The 18,567-nt window shown below is 43.6% G+C and overlaps 1 protein-coding gene across 1 annotated transcript; it reads right to left on the bottom strand.

Moving 5' to 3' along the window:
- Positions 1-4,510: 4,510 nt before the first annotated feature.
- On the bottom strand, positions 4,511-17,340 carry cbsb (cystathionine beta-synthase b). The gene is made up of 15 exons (XM_080018604.1): positions 17,231-17,340; positions 13,867-14,271; positions 12,383-12,489; positions 10,745-10,879; positions 10,128-10,207; positions 9,602-9,806; positions 9,420-9,511; positions 8,827-8,952; positions 8,601-8,685; positions 8,408-8,513; positions 7,259-7,336; positions 7,014-7,148; positions 6,788-6,896; positions 6,592-6,676; positions 4,511-5,468 (listed from the first exon to the last, which is right to left on the bottom strand). The coding sequence occupies exons 2-15, from the start codon at positions 14,262-14,264 to the stop codon at positions 5,326-5,328; spliced, it is 1,884 nt and encodes a 627-aa protein (XP_079874730.1). The 5' UTR covers positions 14,265-14,271; positions 17,231-17,340; the 3' UTR covers positions 4,511-5,325.
- Between the last annotated feature and the right edge of the window lie 1,227 nt (positions 17,341-18,567).

Here is an 18,567-nt window from a genome sequence, read left to right as displayed (position 1 = left end):
TAACATCACAGAACATTGCCTGTGGAACGCGGCAGTGTTAAAAGGTGTGTACTTCATACGGAACAATGCAAGGTCAAAAGCAAATAAACAGAATCCAAATCAAGCAAAACCGGGTTGTGAATTGTTTGTGTGGAGGTGACAGTAGTTGAAATGATATGAACCTGTGTGGGCAGCAAAACCAATGAGCTGAGGGAGCGTGAATTGGGAAAATATTACCATATGTGGCTGGGCCATCGCAAACACTAATTGTTAGTATATAGCCTCATGCATTGATCTGTTCATTAAGAGTATAGGTATGTTTTGCAGCACAGTGCACATACACATAGCGAAAGTATATACACAGTATATATGGCTTAAAGACCTGACTATTTAAACATGTGAGTGGGTTCTATTTGAAGAGCAGCAGCCTTGCATGGCCTTGCATGGCCCCGCCGGGGCGACATGTAACCATAATCCATAAGATTTTCAGTGTTGGGAGGACAACACTGCAAGTCCCAAAATTACATCTGAAACGGCAATCTCGAAATATTCATCTATATCAACAGTTCACTGACCGCAACTAGCTACGCTGCCACAAAATAATTTTATGGATTAACACTTTAAAATCAGTCCAAGTCAGGCATAGCATAGATTTTGGTACATTTTGCTTTTCTGCATCATTATCGTGCCTTGAAGCCTAGCAAAAGTAAAACAGAGCCTGGTCTTGAAATATTACCCATTCAACGAGTTAAGTCCCTTTGAATTTAAATTTCAGAGCAGAGCAATTTGACACGATTTCACTCACTCTCTATCAGGGAAAAAAAACTAGAACATGCTGGAGATGGAGATGAAGCACGCGCGTGTGTGTGCGTGTGCGTGTGCGTGTGTGTGTGTGTGTGTGTGTGTGTACGTATTGATCCAACTGGAATCCAACCAGGGCCTGAATTAAGGAAGATCAGTGTCATCCTGAGGACAATAAGAACAATAAGAGCTGCTCCCTGATGGGACCATGGATAGAGGCTTCACTTGAGTAAACCTAGTTCATAATGCGATCGCCGGTTTCTGTTTTCCAGAACATCTAACGTGACCGGCAAATATTTGTGTGTCTCTCTGTGTTATTATTAATTTGAGACGGCCTGTCTGCTCCACAAACATGTCCTAAAGGTTGTTGGGTTCACTTTGGTGCTGTGTTGAAAACAAAAAAAGAAAAAACACGACAAAGTCACTTCAAGACTGTCACAAGGTATATGTTAGAAACCGTTTGAGTAGTAGAGTAATAAATGATTATTATCAAAAACATTTTGAAACTGGATTGAAATATAATAATAATAATAATAATAATAATAATAATAATAATAATAATAATAATAATAATAATAATAATAATAATAATTATAATTATAATAATTATGGGCCACTGTGCGTGGGCCACTGTGCAGCCGAGAAAAAGAAGTGTTGAATTATGTGACTATTACATTACATTGGATGCTCAAGGACACTTCAACATGCGACCAGGGGGGAGCCAGGGATGGAACCGGCAATCCCCCCCATTACTGGATGACCTGTCTACCTTTTTCTTGCTGCAATTGTCATCACACTTGATTTTTATCTCATGGATTTGCATCCTATGAACAAAGTGTAAGATAATCAAATTATTTCTAAATGTACTTAATAATAATCAATAACTTAATTTAGACCATTAAAAGATGCTCAATTGTGCTCATTAAAAAATAATAACCAATAACCTCAATCCGTATAATAATCGTCAATCTTTTTTACATTAAAGCTATTACAAGTTCTCGGGGTTCTGTAAAACATATTGTATTATTTTTAACAGCAGTGGTTTATTTGTGTTGTATTAAACAACATATTTTATGTGTCTAATGTTCATTATTGGAATTATATCTTTTGAATTCTCTTTCTATTCTTTTTATTTTCTTATTTCTTTCATTTCTTAGCTATTCTTTGTATTTCATCTATGTGGTATTTTTTATACTCATAAAGTCTATCTTTTCGGTCCATTTCTTTTCCTTGTTTTCTTTGGCGGAGGTTCAGGAATAGATATTACACAATGGGCTTTGTGCTTTTCAGATTTATAAGATGTATTATGCATATAGTATGAGCACAATGTTCCTTATTTCGAAATTGAACACGTCTAACAGATTAATAATGACATTCACTGACGTGTTTTAAGTAAATTCCTGTCTCCATTTGAAATTGTGGCTTTGATGTACAATATTTGAACCACTTTGTATGACTGTGTGAATATATATACATCTGCCGCCGCCTGTATTTCTACTACAGTAGCTCAATTTGGCACAACATATTTCATTCTTGATGATTGTAAATAATTTACGACACATAAGAATTAACGTCTTAAATAATGACTGTATACATTGGAGTTTTCTTTCATGCGTTCGACCACCTTAAGGCGTATTTTTCTGTGATTTTCTTCATTTTCACTTATTGCAAATGATAGTGCCCGAATGAAGCAGTTATCATCGGCCACAAAAGATTTTGTTTCACCAGGGTCCCTCATTACCATCGCTTTATCTATTCTAAAAGGATCATTTGGATGACAGATCTGACATTCCTTTATTTTGTTGATATATTGTCAAAGGAAGGAATTGAAAATGTCTCGATGAAATGTCTAGTTCTATCAGCAATATTTAAAGTATGTACAAATCCATATTGTTGTTTTTTAGCCATGTGTGCTAATTATGAAAAATATTAAATATTTGCTTTGTCTTCACTTGCTTCTGGTTTTTCATTACGCGCACTGTGGTTATTCTCTTTTTCTTCAATGTACAAAGTACTGTCAGTATGGCCAGTAATGACACTAAATGAGTGACTCCTTATATTGTCACACGCCTTTGGTACAGTTGTTGGCACCGAATTTGACTTTTCATGTTTACTTTTACCGTTTGGGGCAACAATGATCAAGTGCGGTGATGACATGGTGACGCCTTCTGTGGGTTCAGTTTTCAGATGGGTTACGGTTCCATGAAATCCGAAAAGCGTTGATGTTTTTCTGTGATTAATTACAACTTTCCAGGTACTAGTTTTCTGACGCGTTCCGAGTACATGAAATATATCATGAACTGGCACATTTGGGGTGGACTCGACTCGACACGGTGAAGAATTTCTGTGAATTAATGTCTTTTCGTGTAAAAGTTTTCCGATGCGTCACAGTTCCATGAAATCCAAAAAGCGCTGACGTCTTTCTGTGATTATTTACAATTTTCAGGGTACTATTTTTCCGATTCCTTCTGAGAACATTAAACGCATCGTGGACTCCCACAATTTGTATGTTATGACTTCCTCAACTCCCGCAAAGTAAGACAAATGTTCGGATCACGGATAAAACCGTGTTGGATCCAAACAGAAGGCCTTGATTTACAAAAAAGACCAAGGAGACAAAATATAAACGACGTGAATGGACGGTAAGGTATTGGATGATGATGTCATAAAGCGTCTTTACGCCACAAAGTCATCTTGCTCCACCACCCGACCAGAAGTTTTAAACCTCTGCGTGTCGATGATGCACAAAAGTTTGGCTACCTCCGGTCAGATTTAGTCGGTTTTCCACTAATTCCTTTTCCATATGTGGATCGATTTGGATGAAACTTGAACCGGGATGGCTGCAATGACCCGTTTCAAAGGAGACCGTGTCCGTAGCTGCAGCAGCTGTCCTGATCCAGACACCTTTAAGCCGAAAATTGCCAAGGAGAATAGTTATATAAAAAATCTGAACGATAACAATAGGGACACAATAAGGGATGGACCCCTAATAATAACAATAAAGAAAATGCAAATTGGTATACGAATTATGCTATTTACAACAAATTGAAGTGATCATTGATAAACTGTGAAAACATTAATCGATACCGGAACTCAGAGGTGAAAAAACGGATTTGTAATGGCACATTGTTTCAGGGAAATGGTGACTCTCCTCCTGAGACCAGAGAAGACAGCAGCATGAAGTGAAGCAGGAGGGGCTCACGTATCAACACTGCTCCCTGACGGTGGAAGGTAACACTACACATATCAACAGATCTGAAACTGACTAAAATAAATACCCACAATAGGCGCATGTCCAACCACCCAGAAAAAGGAAATTGGGATTTTATCTTTAATACGTTATTATTAATTGTTTTTTTACTACTCTATTGCCACAACACATAAGAAAATATACCAGCAACACGTTCGAAAATTGTGTTTTGGCACCACATGGTGCAGGCTAATTTTCAGTAAATCAGAAAAGGAAAATCGCATATTGTCCCAAATGACAATATCTCTGGTAACATTGGGTGTAAGGTGTGCATTTGATATTTGCAACCTCAGCCTCTTGGCACAGAGACCAGAGAATGTCCCCGCTTAATCTGTCAGTTTAAATGTGTTGCCATGATTTGAGACTCATTATACTGTATATTTTAAAAACACAGGCATTTGTATAATTTAAGGCAATACAAAAAAAAAAAGAATATGAACAAGTAGAGCAACAAAAAACAGGCAAAAAAAGTCATTTTTAGTAAGTGATGAATAATTTAATTTTATCACACCAATCAACCAAGACACAGAAAACAATAAAAGATGTGTAAATTGGACCCGAAGCAAAGACAAATAATCAGACAGAACACTTCTCGAAGAGAAGAAATGACATTTAGCACCCGCTACAATTCTAATACCCACTCTGTTTGCACACTGACTAACTCTCTCACACGGACTAAACTTATTTACAACATAGCACAGACAAAAGCAGAACGAATCCAAGTGCTGAGCAACCCAGCCCCCCGTTTCTCAAGCAGACAACTTAACATTCCATTGACCTTCTTCTTAATCCAATAACTAGAAACCCCAACACCCGCGTTATTGCCTCAGTTACAGTTTGCACCTGTGCCACACTCAGTAACAATCCTGTTATGATCCATGATGCCCTTCAGTATTACATTGCTTTGTGTACTTTAATGAACCACTAGGTTGCGCCAGTTACTTCTATTTAAGAATAAACGTTGCGCTTCCCATGAAAACTATTGATTGTAGAAATGTGATCGTTTGATATGAATAAGCTTCCTTATGTCAAGCATATGAGCTGTATATACATGATGTATAATGTCATTATACCATGACAACTCTAAAGTAAAAAGATGAAAACACAGCAGCAGAGGACTGACATCCGTTACAGTTCTACAAGAGACGCAGCCTAGAAAGGTACGGGAAAATAAATCAATGATTAAAGACAATAAACCAAAAAGTAAACACCCTCCTCCATGTACCGCTTTATAAACGTGTTTTTGTCGGTGGGCGGGAGGACCCAGCCACAGCAGATCGCCAAATGGGTGACGGTCACAGAGACATGTCGTCGGAGAGCGAGCACTCGGACAGCGTGCGCTCCCGCCGCTCGCGCATGGTGATGTGGTTCAGGAGGTCGATGGCCGTCACCACTCCAAACACCATCTGCCTGGGACACGCCGACCCATCAGCCATATCTACGGACACAGAGAGGCAGTTTTAGGAGTTCCAAAAGCTTGACTTGAGAGCAAACAGATGAGAGGCCTGTCACGATAACTACTTTGGTTGGACGATATATCGCCCCAGAAATAATTGCGATAAACAATATCATTGTCATTTTAAGACCATTTCTTGCCACTGATATAATGATTATATAATAGCATATTATTGCAAGTACACCCTTTCAAATAGCAATGAACTTTTAATTCTTAAGAATATTCATACATTGTAATGTGGAAAACAATATTTAAAATCCTAAAAAAACTCGACTATGATTGTGGTCACTGTGAAAACTCCAAAAGATTAGAGATCGCGATAGATACTTGGAGCAGCGGTGTCGCTCGCCGGCTCCTGTGAAAAGAAAGCGCTGAGGCGCCCGAGTCTTATGCTGGTAAGAAAAACCCCACTGTTTATTCTGGCATCATGTTGGTGACATTCTTATGTAAACACACACTCAGGTAAACACAACGGGCAATTTTTGAGGTCAGAAGGACGATCGACGAAGGACGTCTATATATCGTATGATAAGTCGATGTAGTAATTATCGCGACAGGCCGAGGGAGGGGAGATAAAATAAGTTAAAAGTTGATTGCCACGCGCGTTACATTATAGCATGTGTCACGACATGTCAACAATGTAAGAAGGAGCGAGAGGTGAGAAGTACTAGGTAATAAAATAGCAGTCATTAAAAAAAAAATACTAAATGTCCAGTGCTATACGCTGTATAGAATATTCAGCCGACATTGTAAAATACGATAAAGAAAAAGTAGGAGAAAAATGAAATAAAAACGTCCTCCAACACAAAGAACGTGGTCATGCCTGACCACTTTCACCTTTCAATCTGTCAATAGTTAATTAAAGAGTTTGCTGACCTCAGTTGAACTGTCAGCCATTTAAAAATGCCCGTGTTTACTCAAACCACACCTGTAAATAGTGCAAAACTTCCTCATGCTTTTCTACTCACAGCTCAAGGGATACAAGAGAGTGAAATGTGGCAAACAACATTATTTACAACCGGGTGATGAGGAAGCAGTAGCACGCCATCGAAAGAGCTCAGGGGGAGAATCAAATCATCATGCCGCGAAGGGCGAGGGGACTTACACTGGATCTGCTCGTGGACCACCAGGGCAAAGTGGTCCGTCTCCAGGATACGGGACAGCTTTCCCAGGTTGTCAGTCAGATGCACCTAACAGTGTGGTGGTTTGGAGAGGTGGTTAAAAGCCTTTTTCCAGCTCTTAAAAAATGCGTTGGATAAAATCGCTGTGCGTATCTATATGCACAGAGCCTTTGGTCCTACCTGTTTGAACTGCTTGTACAGCACCTTGCTGACGGGGTCAGATGGCTTGACCCTGCCAGCGAGCACGGAGGACAGCATGTTCCCCAGCGTCACCATTCCCAAAATCATGCTGTGTGGAGAGACATGGACAGATTACAAACCCAGCAACGCACCGGTGGGGGAACTTTCGCGACCGTCGCTCCTCCTCTCGTCGTGACGTCACGGAAGCAGGACGGAGGCCACGCACCCGGACTCGTCCACCACCGGAGCCTGGTCGAAGGCCTTCTCCTTGAAGATCTTGATGGTCTTCTGGCAGGACACCGACGGCAGGACGGTCAGGGGGGCGGACAGGTTGAGGCCCTGGAGGGTCAGGTTCCACCACCTGGCGAGAAAGGGCGGGGTCCAAGCCAAAGAGTGAACTTGTTTGTCTATTCTAAGCCCCGTCGGATAGTTTGAGAAAGTTGACACGCCGCTTCTCGGACAGTTCCTCACCAGGGTTTGGAGATGATCAGGTCGTCGGGGCTGAGGAAACCCTTCTCGTACATCCACTTGTCGCTCAGGAACTTTGACCTGAGGACGAGAGGGGCGTCAGAGCAGCTTTGTTTCAGGGCGTCGGGGCAAACCTTGGTCCCCTTTCACAAGCGGGATCTGGAAATACTGCCTTCCATTCATTCTACGTGAGAATTTGCGGAATCGCACACAGATGCACAACCTTATCATGTTGTATAATAAAAAATAAAATAACAAATGCTATTTCACCATAATTGGCAGAGAAATGAAGGCAACGTTCACCGCAGCGGGTGGTGGGTTGATATGATATTAATGAGCCACGGCATTGGCTTTTATTGCACTTTTTTTTGTGCGGATTTTGATGCAGGGTCAGAATTAATATCCGATACGAGGTACAAAATAAAAGGGAAGGCAGTAATCTTGGTGAAGGCGATAGCATTTTTTTTACTGTCTACGGCAGCCAGCCGAGCCACCGGAGGGGCAAAAAATAATAATAATAAATAAAAATAAAAAATCCAATCATCTCCGAAAGTAATAGATCAAAAAAACTTTTGACCAAGATCGAGCAATACGAGGGCAAGCCTGGAAGATATGGCCTGCAGCTGCTCCGGTCACATATGGGAGCTAAGTTTGGAAACACAACGAGTTTGAGGGTGGGGCTATAGCCTTACAGAGGCTGAACACCGTGATACATTCACTCATTGCTGGCCAACTTTTTAATCCACTATGCAATGTGCACAGTTAGAAGAACACGGCGTTGGAACTATTGCAGTGGGTGTAACCAGCTTAAATGAAGGTGCTGCTCTGATGAACTTGTTTTAAATTGGCTCTGTTTGAACTTAAAATCATATTTAAGTTACACTGGTCCATGGTCTTCGTAAAAGTTATACAGCTTTAAACTTTGTTCGTGGACGGACTAACCAACAACACAACAGAATGTTCTTCTTCTTCTTATAACAGTCTTGCTCATAATTCTGTTGCTGGGGCGACCTTCCACATGAAGACCATTTTCAGCCTGAAGATCAGCTGGTGAATTTCTCAGGCTGCCGGTGACAAAAAAAATCTCTCCTTCTCTCTCTACCTCTCCCTCTCCCTCTCTCTCTACCTCTCTCTCTACCTCTCTCTACCTACATGTAGTTGCGGATGGAGTCTGGCAGAACGACCACGCAGCGCTGGCCCTCCTTCAGATCCCGGGCCATCCTGACTGCCGCAGCCATGGCGGTGCCAGAGCTGCCGCCTGCAGACGCAAACATTAATACAATAAATTACTTAACATGTACACAGCAGTGTAGGAGAACTGACAGAACGGAGGAAAAAAACCCACCGCACAGAAGCCCCTCATCTCTGATCAGCCTGCGGGACATGGCGAAGGACTCGTCGTCGTTAGTCTTGCACCACTTGTCGATCACCTGCCAGAGGAGGAGGGAGGGAAGCTCATCATACAGCAGCTCAGCTCAGCTCAGCTTAGCAGCTTGGTTTATGCCTCAAGGCGTGTATTCCGTGCGCACACACGAGCGCCCGATGACTTTCAAACACTCCAATGCACTCACGGATCGGTCCAACACCGTGGGAACAAAGTCGTATCCGATGCCCTCCACTTCATACTGGGTCTTGTCGGTGATGTTCAAATCCTTCGGTTCAGCCAAGATGGAGCCCTCGGGGTCCACTCCCACAATCTAGAGAAAAAATCAGCAAGTGGGCAGATAAGACATCACACCAAGATAAATACAACTTTCTTCCAAATTCTTTCACACACATTTTCCAATTGTATTAATTTCACAGTCCGCTTTTACAATGTGTATTCAATCACATTCTGCATTGATAAAGACCTGTAACCTGTGTTTAAAATTAAACAACAAGATGACTGACATTACCCTGCCAATGCTATTATGATGCCCAAAGGATATTTCTCACTTGTATCATTATTTGAGAGGAAAATAATGAATTTCAGGATGTCCTTAACAGTCTTATCAGCTTAGATACAAGTCTAAAGGATGGGAAAGTGTCCAGATCGCTGATGAACTGCTGACTGGTTTTTACTGCAGCGGCGCATAAAATGCCAACGATCACACCTTGCCCACTGAGTTACAACCAAATTGAATTTGACTAAAGGCTCCCGACGAGGTCAGAGTCGGCGTCTTACCGTGACATCGGGACACTTTTCCTTCAGCTTGCGGGCGATTCCAGAGATGGTGCCGCCGGTACCAGCCCCAGCAACCAACATGTCCAGTTTACCTGGAGGAGGATTCATTCCATTTTGTAATCCCTATACAATATTAATTATTCCACGACAAATACGGACCCGAAAACAATGCGGTAACACACCGTCGCACTGCTCTAATATCTCCTCGGCGGTGGTGTCATAGTGAGCCAGGGGGTTGCTGGGGTTGCGGTACTGGTCGAGGATGTGCGAGTTGGGGACCTCGTTCTTAAGACGCCAGGCGACGCCCACGTGGGACTCTGGGGAGTCGAAGCTGGCGGAGGTCGGGGTGCGCACGATCTCTGCCCCCAGTGCCCTCAGCACATCCACCTGAGGAGGATAGTTGCTAGTTTCAATTAAATCATGAAAAAAAAAATAATAATAAAAAAAAATAAAGGCGTTTTAACTCTTTGCAATCTCCCAGGAACTTATTTAATCCCTTAGGCAGGCCGGCTCCAGCTGGTTTCACAACCCTTAGGCTGGTTCAAGCCTCAGGTCTCCAGGCGGCGCCCAAACAACTTGTGTTCTTAGGATAAACCACCTGTCTTTATCAGTTTATTGTTTGTACAGACTTTGCCTTTTAGTTTTTTGGAGTTTTTTTTTTTTTTTTTTCCTTTCTTTCTTGTTTTCGTGTGGAATCCGCTTGCTCACCTTTTCCATGCTCATCTTCTCAGGCATGACGATGATACAGCGATAGCCTTTCACTGCGGCTGCAAGAGCAAGGCCGATGCCTGCGAGAGTGAAAGAAAGTGAGCGAGCGAGAGAGAGACAGAGAGCGAGAGAGAGAGCGAGAGAGAGAGAGAGAGAGAGAGAGAGGGAGAGAGAGACGCAACGTTTTATTTTGCTAGGAAAAGCAAAGTTCAGCAAGAATCGGGAGAATTTAAATACTATGCATTTTAAATAGGGGTAAAACAAGAAGTAATTAATACATTTAATGCCTTAAACACTTTGTCATAAGTTCCTGTTCCAAAATTCACTGAACATATCTGTGTATTGCAAATTGCATGTGCTGTGACAAAATACACATTTCAAAAAATTATTAATGTGTAATGGTTATTGATATACTTTATATTTAAATGGCACGTTTTTGTCATTTGTATTTAGATCCATTTTTATATATTTTTGCCCATCTACCATGGTAGCCTCATGTGACATTGTGTTTTTTGATACAATGAGCCTCTCCCTGCTGCCAGAATTACAGGGTGGTTGCTTAAGGCGCAGGCGTTTGAACGTGTTTAATTGAGTGACTCTGCGTCCACATCCTGTACCCGTGTTGCCAGAGGTGGGTTCAATGATGGTGTCTCCTGGTTTTAGGATCCCCTCTCTCTCGGCATCCTCCACCATCCGCAAGGCGATCCTGTCCTTCACGCTGCCGCCCGCATTGAAGTACTCACACTTGACCACTGCGCACACACGCACACGCACACGCACACACACACACACACACACAGAGAGAGAGGGAGAGAGAGAGAATCGTCATTGCTAGGTACTTTGACAACAACCTTTGAAGATGATCCACATTTTTTCACCGAAATAACTTGATGGCTTAAGCAGCTCATTTTTGCTTTTTTAACGACACAAGTCAATGTAGTGAAAGTTGACATAAGCCAAAGAGGAGTTATTGGAAATTAGATGAACTAAAGCCGATTTTGGAACATTCTAGAGAAGAAGCATTCTAAAGGTAACAGAAGTTCTCATGCAGTTCCTCGCCATCACAGCCGCACTCCCACAAGGAACCTGTGGCAGAAGGAGCCATTCCTTACACACTAAGCAACACCACGGCCAGCTGGCGCACGGCCCCCTACAGCCACAAATCCACCGTGAACGAGACAGAGCAAAGTGTAATCCCAATCACGTGAAAATAACGGTAGTATTGAAACAAGGCCCTTTGTCTTATTAAGCCGTGGGAACAAACTAGAAATTGACTTTCACCGATTAAGGGAGCGTAAAAAAAAAAGGGGCATTCATTCCAACGGGGCTTAGCTCCGCCAGGTTCATCGCGGCGAACCCAACAACCTCACTGGGGCTGCCAGTACTGAGCACTGCATGCGAGCAAATACTGTACCCGAAATCTCTCTACCAGCGACGAAAACAACTTTGTACGTTCGCGGCCAGGTTTCAGGCTGTTACACTGTACCGATCGCCCTTCCCTCCCCTCCCCTCTCTCTTCAACTGTAACCAGTCCAATGAAAAGAAGGGTTCTTTCGTTTTTTGTTTTTTTTTAAACCCGTCCACCTGCTGCCCCGGACAGAACGGCGAGTCAGACGGCTGAGGCGAGAAAGACAATGTTATGTGAGGATAATGTTCCCCCCGTTGACAAGAAAGCAGATAGCGGTGGGCAAAGGCGGGACACGGGGTGGAAATCCGGAGCTTTGGGGAAGTTAAGTGAGCGACCCCCACACACGTCCCACACCTCCTCCCTGCCTCACTCCAGCCGTTAAGTCCGTTCGCAAAGCCTCGACATTTACCCCGGACTCTGAACGTCGCTCTAAAACGGGCCTTTTCTTTGTCCGTCTGCTGTGGAGTCAGGATTCAGTAAGTCTGGGAATTGTTGTTTTCACATGTCTCACCGACTGTGTGAAGACCATGCTCATGGTGATGTCAAAGTAGGAGTTGAAAAAGTTAAAAGTCGGGTCCCGTCAATCCCGTCTTTAAATTATCATTTTACGACTTCGGGTCATATGGTGCCTGTGGGCTCAGTGACACAAATAAAGTGCTTTGCAGCCAGCTGATTCTCTGTCATGTACAAATCATTCACACTAACAAACCCAATAGACACATTGTGGTAATAGCAGCTCCATCGCAGTCCAGCCCCGTGTACTAATTTGCCTCAAAGACAATGACTATTGATTATTTGGAGTGTGCATCTTGGATGTGCTGTAAATGCGATTGCTGCAGTTACTCACAAATCTCACACTTGAGTCCAAAGGCTTTGGGGATCTTGTTCAGACGGACCATAGGTGTGTCTCCGATCCTGGTGAGGATGTTGGGGAGGATGCCGGGAGCCCCGGTGCTGAGGGGGCAGATGTCAAGAGAGGACTTTAAAAAATAACTTATAATAACAACAATGGTGTGAGAGGTGTTCCATAAGTAAAAGTTATTATTGCTCCGCAAAACTTTATTTTGATTTAAAATATTAAGGGAAAAAATAAGACAGGGGATGAATACAGAAATACATTGATTTTACTAAATGTAGAAATGTTTATTTCTGGCAGCCTGCCGCAAAATCAACATTGACCGCCACATATTGATTTTCTGTTTTATTTTTTTACTATTTAAAATGAGTAAAATCTTATTTGATTGTAGAGCTGCAGCACGAATCGGCATGCATGTGAACCGCGGATTAGCTGCAAAATTTAACATTTTGCGGCTAGGGAGGCTATGAGTCGTCGCGTCCGCCATATTGGAGCGATCAAGATCCGCTAGCAAACCAATACAATGTCTATTGAGAGATGCAGACTTCTCTTCAAAATCAGCTGTAACTCGCTTAATTCTAAAGCGATTTTCAAGAAATATGGTTTGCTATTAACAGAATTTGAACATATGATAGTGGTTACTTATTGGAATTAAATTCAGTGACTGGAGGCGGATCGAATCATATTTTTTCATTTACTACCATGTTTAAAGGAAGACGGTATCATGCGTGTTTCATATTGCACTTTAATTTAACAATTGAGTATAAAATATTGTATATATTTTAAGATTTTATTTAAACATTGGGCATCTTGAATTAAGGCCAATGGGCAAAGTTCCTTGCTTTAAGTGTTTTACAGGATAAATGGAAAGCAAAATAATATTTCTCTCCCCTTTCTTTTTTGTTTGCGGATCCGAAAAAATGATACGATCTGTGACTCAAAATAGTGATACGATCCGAACTGTGAGCTTCATTGCACCCCTGTGCGCAGGATGTTTTATGAGCAGCCCTGGGTTAGGGTTAACCCAAAACCCCCAGCCCCTGTCAGCTACCACCATAAATAGAATCTAACTCTGTTGGAAACACTGGACAGTGTAACAAGTGTGGAACAGGTTGTGTACATAATGAATCATCATAATACATTTCCATATTGCTCCTGCCTCACCCATGTCAGGAGTTGAGCCAATGGATCATAATTAACTCCAATGATAATGCGTTCCTTCCACTTGACATGCACATTGACATTGTTTTTCCTTATCCAGACGAGCGATTCGGATACAGATACAGATACTCACATGTTAATAATCTAAAGCGTAATTCGGGCTTTTTGGGGAGAGGGGTGAGTTGAACGTTACATGTTTCACTCTGGCTTTACTTTCAAATGTCAAATGAGTAAGTCCCTCAACAAATAACAATGTATGAAACTGTTTTATTTGTGTGTGTGTGTGTGTGTGTGTGTGTGTGTGTGTCTCTCACCGTGCCGGGTGGCTGTGAGGTGACTCTGAGATGGACATGCCCAGCTTCCAGGTGCATTTACTGGGCAAGTCAGGTCGGATCCAGTTCCTCTCCACGATGTCTCCGTTCTCCAGTGGGCTCTCCTCTCCGTCCGCCTCCTCTTGTGTTGCTCCATTCGGCGCCTCGGGGCCATCCTTGTCGCCATGCACCTTGTGAGCACCATTCTTAGCTTTACCATCTCTATTCCCGTTGCAATTTTGAAGTGACTTTTGACCCACGAGGGAATCAGCACTTATTATTGACACGGTGTTGGAGTTAGCGTCTGCACTGTGATGATTCGGAGCATTTCGGAGTTTAGCCGCGTGGGGGCAAATGGAAGGAGCAGGCGCCAAATCTGCACTAGCAGGAACAGAGGGCATGACTGATCTGAAAGGAAACAGACATGATACAACAAGTAATTGCTGTAACACTGTAAGAGGCTGTAATCATTGTAATAACTGTAAACCAACAGGATTTGTCAGCTATTCTCGGGTTAAAATGTTTGCTTCATCAGTAATAACACAATGTACCCGGAGCTACAGCCTGTTAACAAAGACGATTATTCTGCTAATCTTGGTTTGAAATATTTGCGTTATCAATAATAACACAACGTGCCTGTGCCACACTGTTCATATTTGTCCAGATAGCAACGTTGGCTTTATAGAGTGTACAGTAGAGAAACAGAACCAACTGAGTAAAATCCCCCCACCACCACAATCTGTAGTAAGAAACATATGCCCATATACTGTACACACACACATATACATACATACATACATACATACATACATACATACATACATACATACATACATACATACATACATACATACATACATACAGTTTGAGCAGCCACACCTGTCCTGGATCTAGGGAATTAGGGACCCAGGATCAGAGCAGCTGCATACCTGTTGCTCGTTGGTTGGTCGAACAAAAAACAGGTAAAACCAATCCACACACACACACACACACACACTCAAGAGAGAGGAGCCCTGTGTCCATCTGCTCCGGGGCTTGTTCTACCAAGTCCCCTCTCCACAATAAACATTTGTGTTTTCTACAACCCCGTCTTCTGTCTCTGTGCCGGAGGGCCCTGAACCACTTCTGCCACTTGGGTGGTGCGTGGTAGGTGAAACTGCCACAACTATACTGTATTGTACTATAGTGTACTACACTATACTATACTGTACTATATATATATATATATATATATATATATATATATATATATATATATATATATATAGTGTCTTGTTGACACATTGTCTTGTCTTGTCTTGTTCTTTCCCCCTACTTTTCAGCACCATGGCCATTTTCTTTCATTTAATTTCACTAGTATACCTGCGGTGATGTGTGAAGGTTAAGTGTTTCGCTTTCAAATTGATATACACATCAACATGAATGATGAATAAATGGTTACTTTTTATTTTGTAAGCTAATTCAAAATACACCGAAGCCATTCCCTGAACAGGGAAGAATAATATGACCAACATACGAGGATATAACCATTCTAATTGTTCCAAGAAGTGGAGTGAAGACTTCTCCTACATCATAAACCCCCTATGATATGATGATTTTTTTTATATGATTTTCATAACTACCAAATTAAAAAAAAAAAACTTTGGAGGCCAAGGTGTTTAACAGTGCTGTCCTTCCAGATGATAGAAGATGGGCCATGGAAAAAACATCTACAACTTCAGATGTGCTCCAGAGCACTCCGCAGCTCCTTAGAGAAGCTTGCACAGTAATATGAACCCAACCCCCAACAACACACACACACACACACAGACAGACCCCGGTACCAGCTGAGGACTCACAGCAGGCAGTCTGCCATTAATGCTGCGTATCAGAAAGTGACACGCTTTGACCGCTGCATTCCACAAAGCCCACATAATGACTCGGTGACATGAGTTTCCCCAAGTCCCTGTGACACGCAGAATTACTGATAGAAGCGAATACACTTGTTGCGTGATATGACTTGACCTCAAAAATGGAAAGGCGGCAGTCTACTGCGTTGTCGTCCGCAGAGTCCCGCCTCACAGTGCGGCTCTGTGGAAGGAAATCACTCCGCGTGGAAGTTCCCAACACCACGGTTCCATCATCCAAACGGACTAAACCCCGCATGTCCCTCAGAGACAATTCATCCACTTTTTTTTTTTTTTAACTTTCGCGACTAAAATAAAACGGACACGATTAGGAGCCGCTGCTCCGGAGCTGCGAGCCAACTCCACTGTGTGAGGACACAAACACGGAATGTGTTTTGGACTCTTTTGAACACGTGTTAGGACTGGCTTGAACGCCGCGGGGCGGGGGGGGGGTTGGGGTACACGGCACCGGGTTAGATGGAACAGAATGCGTTTATATATACACAAAAATAGCAAAAGAATAAAATATCAAATGAAACGCCGGCCAACGTGAGGCAGGTAAGGCCACGCACGCACACCCCGTTTGTAACCACTCCAGAGCGATGGAGACCACACCGCGCGGCTCGCAGGGCGTGAAAGTGCGGCGACGCAAACGTTCGGCTACTTCCTGTCAAATTTTGTCGGAACTTCACCAATTCCTTTTTCCATATGTGGATCGATTGGGATGAAACTTGAACCACGTGCTGTCTGTAATGTCCCGGTTCTAACGGCACCTCAACGGTGTCCATGGCTCCAGTGATTGTCCTGCTCCCGACACTTTTAGCCCGAAAAGCGCCATGGAGAATAATTCAAATAAAAATCTGAACAGTAACAGTTGGGTTCCATTCCTACGGGATGGACCACTACGTAAAAATATAACAAACAGTATAATATTTTATATGAATCTTTCGTTTGGTCAAATTTGTTTCAGAGCGTCTTAAATGACACGAACCCCTGCAAAACCCGTTTAAGGTTAAATAGGTTTTGCAGGGTGTTGACTCTCTCCTAACAGGCCTAACATACAACATATATGTATGTGACAAATAATCTCTTGTACTTTAAATATCTAGCGTGCTGTTTTCGAAAATCGGTATTTGACATGTTTTGTTGTTTTTAAAGCTTAAACGTTGGACTGATTCCGGTTGTTTGACTTCCAACTCAGAAGTGATTTGGCAGCCAGCTACAAACCGGTCTGAAAAGTCATTTAAACGCGTGTGCTGAGGCGGGTGCGACGGCGCGTCCATCGCCTTGAAGATGATGCAATAACAGCAGAGTTGTACTGAGAGCCGCAGAGGATGCTGCGGTCCCCCGCCCCCCCCCCCGCCCGGCCGGTGTGCGGGATACCTCCCCGTGCCTAGATGCGATCCGCCTCAGAGGGGGAGGGGGGGGGGGGGGGGAGACGGTTCGATTTACAGTTTGACATGTTAGAGATTTGGACTCACCGTTCGGTAAATCCACAGTGCGGCACCTGGGTTCAACGGAGCTGGCCGCACTGCTTGGTCCGAGCGAGCGCGAATGCAACTCGGCGCCGCAGTTCACCCGCTTTAAAGAGGGACCAAAAAAAAAAAACAAAAAAAAAACCCCGACGACGATTTTTTTAATTGGGCGGTGCCTCCGCGTTCTCGACGCCGATTGGCCGAGCCCGGGGCGTCTGTCCGTCGTCCCCGTCCAACCGGCGCCCGGGTACCCGTCTCGCTTCCGCCTTGCCTCCGACGCACGCCTTCCGTGGCCGAACGACGGCGATGTGGCTCATGGCAGTTTTTCTTTTTTGGTTGTTTTTTTTTTTTTTTTTTTTGGTCTTGCTTATTTTGTTCGACGTAAGCGGTTTGTGTTGGCCCCTCAGGCCGATTTGCGGTTTAAGGCGTTCGACAAACAAGCCGCATATTTGGTATCGCCCCGTGCAAGTTTGTCTCCCTGGGCTCCCCGGCCCCCCTCCCGTCCGAACGGTGTCAGCGTTACTTTACAGCTTCCAGATGTCTCCTTTCACACGGGCGACGGGGGGGGGGGGACAAGCCCTTCACCAGCCGCTCTGTACGCGCTTCCCCCGATGAGGTGCAAGCAAAGACCAGCCTCGGACCCAAACGATTATTGGTTTCACGTGTCACCCACCACATTTGCCATCTGCATGCACACACATACATATGTGTCATATTTCCGAGCTGTTGACTTTGACCCTCCCGGGGCCTTCGACAGGCCTCGAAAGACGCGCTCACACGTCTGAAGAGGACGGGAAAAAGCTACGGGGCGGAAAAGTGAAGCAGCGGGGTGGACGCAAACGTCTGCGTCCGGAACGGGGGACCTTGCGGGCGCGGTGGCGCTCGCACTTCCGTTTGAATCGGAGGTCTCACCCCCAACGTTTTGGCCTTTTCGGGGCGACGACGTGATAAGAGCTTCACGGAAACGCTGGCGTCGCATCACACGCGACACAACAAATAACTTTGTATTTTGGCTCTCACTGGGACCCGAATACCCGAATAAACCGGGTGAAAAACATAGGGCAATATCGAAATGCTTCAACAGATGTGGTTGTTGGAATCCTGAAGTTTTGGTGCTTTTCCTTATTTTCTACTTCAAGATTCGAGACTCGAGAGGTTATTTGTCACATACATACGGCCATCCGGTGAAATGTCATGACATCCGGTGATTACGCACAATAAGCTCTATAAGCGCTAGAAATACTAAAATGGGCGTAATCAGCACGAGGCGCCACAATCCAGATTCTGGGTTCTATAATTATGAAATAGAATGAATTGTCTGCGTTGTGTTAAATATACATTTA

Source organism: Zeus faber, assembly GCF_960531495.2.
Source record: "Zeus faber genome assembly, chromosome: 18".
Classification (NCBI taxonomy): domain Eukaryota; kingdom Metazoa; phylum Chordata; class Actinopteri; order Zeiformes; family Zeidae; genus Zeus; species Zeus faber.
This window is presented reverse-complemented; position numbering and strand designations above follow the sequence as displayed.